General features: G+C 50.1%; 1 protein-coding gene across 2 annotated transcripts in view; it reads right to left on the reverse strand.

Annotated features, from left to right (window-relative positions):
* The window catches only part of Dlc1 (DLC1 Rho GTPase activating protein), a 155,338-nt gene that overhangs the window by 39,101 nt on the left and 110,237 nt on the right, over positions 1–6,000 (reverse strand). The window contains exon 1 of one of the 2 annotated variants that reach the window (XM_005362532.1): positions 4,342–4,702. The exons of the other annotated variant lie outside the window; for it this stretch is intronic. Coding sequence (XP_005362589.1) covers positions 4,342–4,378 — 37 coding nt within the window. The 5' untranslated portion in view covers positions 4,379–4,702. Of the gene's footprint in view, positions 1–4,341; positions 4,703–6,000 lie in introns of those variants that run through there. 2 annotated transcript variants of the gene reach the window in all.

Genomic DNA, 6,000 nt, shown 5'->3' on the forward strand with positions numbered 1-6,000 from the left:
ATGGATGGACCGGAGGTGTCAAAGGCATCTGGGGACCCAGCGTCACAGAGTCCACTGCTTTAATACCTTTTTGATTTCCCCCCTACTAGGGGAGAGGCTGGCCTGAGAAGGCCGCCGAGTAGTAGACGTGAGTGGGAAGGACCCGGTATCATAAACACCTAAATCTAGTGACAGAAGAAAACCAGGGGAGCCTGATGAAGAGAAAGCTCTCCATTGTGTGGGCTTGGGGACTTGGGGTGCAATCAACACTTTACCTCAAGTGCCCAAGAGCCTTACTTTGTAGCAGGCAGAAATTCTGTAAGATGTCAATTACTGATACCTAGCACACACATTTTTCTTAGAAAGCATCTCACAGTATCTTCACTGGAGAAAACACTGCTCCATCCAGTGGAAGGCAGACTTTTCCAAAAGTGGTCCCTGGGACTCCCCTAGATGTTAAAGACATCTCTATCTGCTAGGCTACGATCACCTGATCACCTTACAGGTTCCCCAGGAGCACAGAGGCCCCAGGAAAAAGCAGTCTTTGTAAGGCATGGCTGGAACATCCTAGAAAAGCCTGACCCCTGACTGTCAGGGTCTACAACAGCACACAAGCTAAACAAGCAAGGCTGTCTTCCCTCCAACCACTACTTAGGATAGCAAGGAAGGAATAGCTAGTATAAAATAGGTCAAGGTAGAGTCAAGCAATTAACTACCACCAGGGAAGCTCTCCTCTCCTTATCATTGATCTCCAGAATCCTCAACAATAACACAGGGGCCACCTCAGGAAGAAGTGTTGACAGACGGGGTGGGCTGACAGACAGGCCTCCGTGGCTGGAAATCTACTCACTCCATATTAACTGAGTGTCCCACTACAGCATGGCCCCCTTAGCCTCCATCTCAGCTACCCATGGTCAACTGAAACCAATGAAAAGTATGAACCAAACACTCCAGAAACAAACAATTTGTAAGTCCTCAATAACTCCTACTAGGGATTATTGTCACTACGGCCCTATCTTCCTGCTTCTGTTGTGAATCTTTTACTGTGTCTGATTTATGAATTTTATCATAGGAATGTATCTGTGGGGGAAACACGGTCTACAGAAGGATGGCCATGTCTATGGTTTCAGGAACTCCTGGGCGCCTCGAGACATATTCCCCAAGGGTAAAAGAGGACTATTGTAACTTGAGCCCGAAAGAAAACACCCCTGATTGCACAGTCACAGCAGTAACCTACACCTATATAAAAAGAAAATAAAAATTGTGACCCTCTTGCATGGTCCCCCTTCAAAGATGACTTGTACTTGACTCCACATTCCTCTGTTCACAATGGCCAGAGTCAGAAATAGGACAGCTGTGAAGGTCTGTTCCAAAACTCATTTTTCATCTCATTTCACAGCCTTGCGGATCAACGTGGGCTTGGGCTTTTCAGGCCAGAGTAGGCATTTAACTCTTTAGAAACTGGGCTAGTTTTAACTTGACCTTGACCCCACAGGAGGAGATGCAGAGAGACAGCTAAGCTTAGATATTAGAATCACTCTCAGCCATTGGCTCCAACGCGTGTCACTGTATCACTGGCCTGTACAAATATTACAAACGACAAAGGACAACAGCCGCCTTTCCGCTACTCTGTTTGGCTTGTCAGGCGTCTGGGTACCTGGGCCAGGTTGGCCTGACACTCCGCACAGAACTGAGACATCAGTCTGCACCGGTTTGGTAATATCCAGGGGGGAAGCGGAAACATCTGAGGTTATTTTTACTCCTACAGGTCTTCTGGCTGTACAGGGTGAACGGCGGCAGGGTGGAGCAAGTATTGTCTGGAGCCCTTTAGGACTTTTTTTTTTTTCTTTTTTGCTCATGGCCTCATTTCCGTCTTCCTGTTGCTAGGAAGGGGAGTTAAGCATGAGAAACTTGTGTTTACAATACTGGCCCATCCTGTCCAGAACAAGGCTCTCTTCAAAAGAGCCCCATTTACTTCGCTCACTGTACTCTGGATGCCCCCAATTCTTCTGGACCAAATCACTCTTCCTTGAATATTTTCAAATTGAGTATTTACTCTCCTAAGTCATAAAAACACCACTCATTTAAACATTGCATCATGGTTTTGAATCTCCACAGGGACACCCAGGGAAACCCAAGTACTGATTTTTTTTTTTTTTTTTGTATTTGAAACCACCTTTTGGAGCCTCACCAAGCCTCAGACTGGAAGCATCTTGCAGGGATCTCCTAGGGCCCCTTGAAGTTCCACAGCGCTTCTGCAATAAGAGCTGGAGTCCTAGACAGTTTAAAACCCACTTTATGCAGCGATACCTTGCAGTGTGGTCACAACACAACTCTTAGCCTGTTCTAGCCTGTTTGGAGGAAGGTGTCACCCAGCTTGCGAGAAAGTAAAATCAATTTGTCAAAAGCAAACTTTTGCAAAAAGACAGCTTGAGAGAAAAATCTGTCTGCTGGGCTTCATTTTCAACTCTCCGAACAGTAGTACTAATGAAAAAATTATGCAGCCAGGCTAGGGCCAGGCTGCAAATCCGGCATGCCTCAATAAAAGCGAATACAGGCAATCTCCAGCATTTTCTCAGGAAAGGTCTCGAAATAACTTCTGAAGGCACATCTGCTAACCATTTGACACTCGTTCCTCAGGACTTTGGTTCTTCTGTTAGGGGGGCTGCTGCCTCGAAGGGTACCCCTCTGACCATCTGCTGCAATCTGCTTGCCAAGATGGCACTGGGTGCCTCCATTAATTCCACCCTTATGGTCAGCAAATTATCCCGCGGAGGACTAGCCTGCTGTCCAGATGGGAGCAAAATTAGCCACTTGGAGCCGCTGATAGGTTTACATTCTGACTGCAGCAGTCCGCTGGGCTATTATTTTCCCTCATCCCTTCAGCAAACAGAAATTTACAGGGTTAAAAAAAAAATGTAATTTGAGACTGGGCATTCTGCCTTCTCCAGAGCCTGTTTTTTTTTTCTCTCTACTCAAATGCGTCACATATGCCACCCCCACGAATCTTTTGGTAACGGATGGCTGTGCCAAGCATTCCTCCAAATCACCAGCCACAGCTTGAAGCAGCCTCTGACTCTGAGAATGAACCCATTTGTGACCACGTTGGGTGTAAAAAGCCTCATTGAAAGCAAAACCGGATGGGGCAATATTTTTTTCCTCCTCTACTGAGCAGATTAATGACTTTAGGCAGGGCTTCCCGTTTAGCTGTTAGCATCATTCGGGAACAGAGCGGACGTCAGTATCCGTCACCCCGCGAGGCACTTTAAGTGTAGTAGTTTATTTGAGCCTTACAACCCCAACTGTGTCAACAGTTACTACCCCGAGTTGCGGACAGCGCAGTGAAGTTACGCCACTTTCCAGGGTCGCGCATCTTGTGCGATACTGATCCCCAATTTACTTCCCGCGCATCACTCCTAGCACCAAAGGCCATGCACTGAAATGACTCACAGAGACAGAAAATTACACCAACAGGGTGGGCTGCTGTTCTGGGAGCAACCCTTAAGAAGGATCAAAGGCTTTCAGCTCCTGACATTGGAGGAGGGGACAGGGGTACAGAGAAGGGCACTAGTCCAAGAGGCCATCTCCTTGATTTTTTTTTTTTTTAAAGCCTCAGGCCTGGAGACGTGTTTCCTTCCTTTTCTCCAGCCCACGAACTCTTCCTCTCACGCCAAGGGCGTGGGCATCTAGTGGGGGCTTATCAGGAACCGCATCCAACCACCCCACACAGCGGGAAAGCGCTGAGTTCCCATCCGAACCCCACGTGCGATGGGGGTTGGGGGTGGCCAAGGAGCAATCCAGACTTAGCCCGCCGAGGCTCAGAGATTTCCCAGCGTTGAAAATAGAAGAACGACAACAAAAGAACACTTCGGTAAATGCACTCGGAAACAGTGCTAAGGAAACTTTCCTCAAGTACAGCTAAAGTCCACACAGTCCCTTAAATAATGCTTTCTTTGGGAAACAATACTGATTTGGAACCTGTAGGATGTAGGACAGCAAGAAGAGATAGAACCGTCCCCCAAAGAAGTCGCAATGGGGTCGCTCGCCCCTGGAACCCCAAGGCCAGTTTCTAGGAACAGAAAGAGTCTAAGTCATCCGGACGCCAGTACGCAGTGCCCCAGGCAATACGTGGCCAAGGGACATGACCCGAATTAAAACCTCCCTCTCCAAACTCTGACCCAAGCTGCTTAAACACACACGTTTTACTACTGAGAGCCTGGGGCGACTCCTCTGCAAGCGTGTCAAAACACACAACTACAACACGGACTTGGCAGGGCGGGGTGACAAGTCCTCTTCGGCCGGTCCCCTCAGCAGCTGACCCCAGGCAGACTAGTCCGACAACACGACACAAGTCCATCTTACGTGTTAGGATCATGGTGTCCGGTTCGTCTCTACACATCAAGGTCGGCGCAGGGCGGCGGGAGTGCACCGGGGCAGCCCGAAGCAATCGGGATCCCACGCCGGGACCCACGGTGGCACCCGGGACGTGAGCCCTCTCGGTCGTCAGCACATCCTGTTTCGACGCTTCCCTGCCCTTCGCCCTAGCTCGGGCAAAATCGTGAGTTTGGACTGCCACCGCGAAAGGAGCGCTCTCAGGGAGCGGGACGCGGAGCTAGGGAGGCTTGGCTCCTGCAGCGTTGAGGCTCAGCCATGGTCCAGCCTGGAGCGCACCACTTTCCACTCGCCCGCTGCAGCAGCGCTCTGCTCGCTGCGCGCCCTCGCGGCCGCGCCCTCCCACCGAGCCCGCCCCCACGGGCGGGACCCACGCTGCGACCTCGGGCTCCGCTCTGGTTCCGCCCACCGCGCAGCAGGTCCCGCCCAAAGCCCGCCCAGGTCCCGCCTGCGCCTCCTCCGCCCTTTCGCGGAATGTTTTCCCAGGGTCTGCTCTGCTGCGGCAGCGGGAAGCGCCTGAAAGTCGCCAACTACTGGCCTCTGGGGTAAAGTCAAAAAGCCTGGAGGCTTTTGCTGGGTGCAGAGATCCGGGCCTCATGCTCACACGTGAGCCGCCGTGGTCTGTGCACCCGCAGGCTATCATTCCGGTAGACATCACAAAAACCTGCCGTGATGGTATGGACAGTGGAGAGGTAAGGATGGATCAGTGTTTCTTGACCAGAAAATGGGGAAAAGCGGTAACCTGGTCTTTGGGACACCCAAAGCCCCCACTAAAGCCCTTAAGAGTACAGACAGAATGTGGGTATTAACATGGCTACGGAAGTTTCCCCCAGCACGTGGGGAAGAGCCAGTATACCATGCATGCGCGCAGTCATAGCCACTGCATTTCTGTGATATTTGGTCTAAGGTCACAGTTTCTTATATTTTTGGTTGTGAGCCTAGCCTTTAATGGCTGAGCCATCGCTCCAGGCCTAAGGTCACAGTTTCGAAAACTGCTCATGAACTAGTCCCCAGCCTGCCATTTATGATCTCTGATGGTGATAATCTGATCTGTGGTTTTTTTTCTTTATCAAAGGTTCAAATGATTCTCAAGCAGCTTAGGTGGAGGTCCCTCATGTCATAAGAAGGCCCCGTTTTGAAACTTGCAACAGAATATAATTAAGAGTAAGATGTTTAAAAGTCCACAGCAATTTTCATGAAAATTTACTTTGGAGTAAGTTGGTGTTTTATGTGTGTTTATTGATGGAAATTTGTGCTTTCAATCCCAGGAGAGCATTTACTATGGGCCAAATGGTTTCTCCACTGAATCATACAGCAGCCAGCAAAGGGGATCCATATCCTTCTGGAGTTGACTTCTGTTGAAATAGGAGCGGCGGGGCTGCGTCCCCATTACCCCGGCTGCACCCCGGCCGCCTCCGGCTAGCTTTACCCGAAATAATTACACGGACACTGTATTCTTTTAAGCACTGCTTGGCCCATCTATCTAGCCTCTTCTAGGCTATCTCTCGCACCCGGACTAGCCCATTTCTTATATTCTGTGTAGCACCGGTCTTACCGGGAAGATTCTAGCCTACGTCCATCCTGGGTCGGAGCTTCATCGCGTGTGCCTCAGAGAGCAGAGCTCTCGCC

The sequence above is a fragment of the Microtus ochrogaster genome, linkage group LG7_11, assembly GCF_000317375.1.
Source record: "Microtus ochrogaster isolate Prairie Vole_2 linkage group LG7_11, MicOch1.0, whole genome shotgun sequence".
Lineage (NCBI taxonomy): Eukaryota > Metazoa > Chordata > Mammalia > Rodentia > Cricetidae > Microtus > Microtus ochrogaster.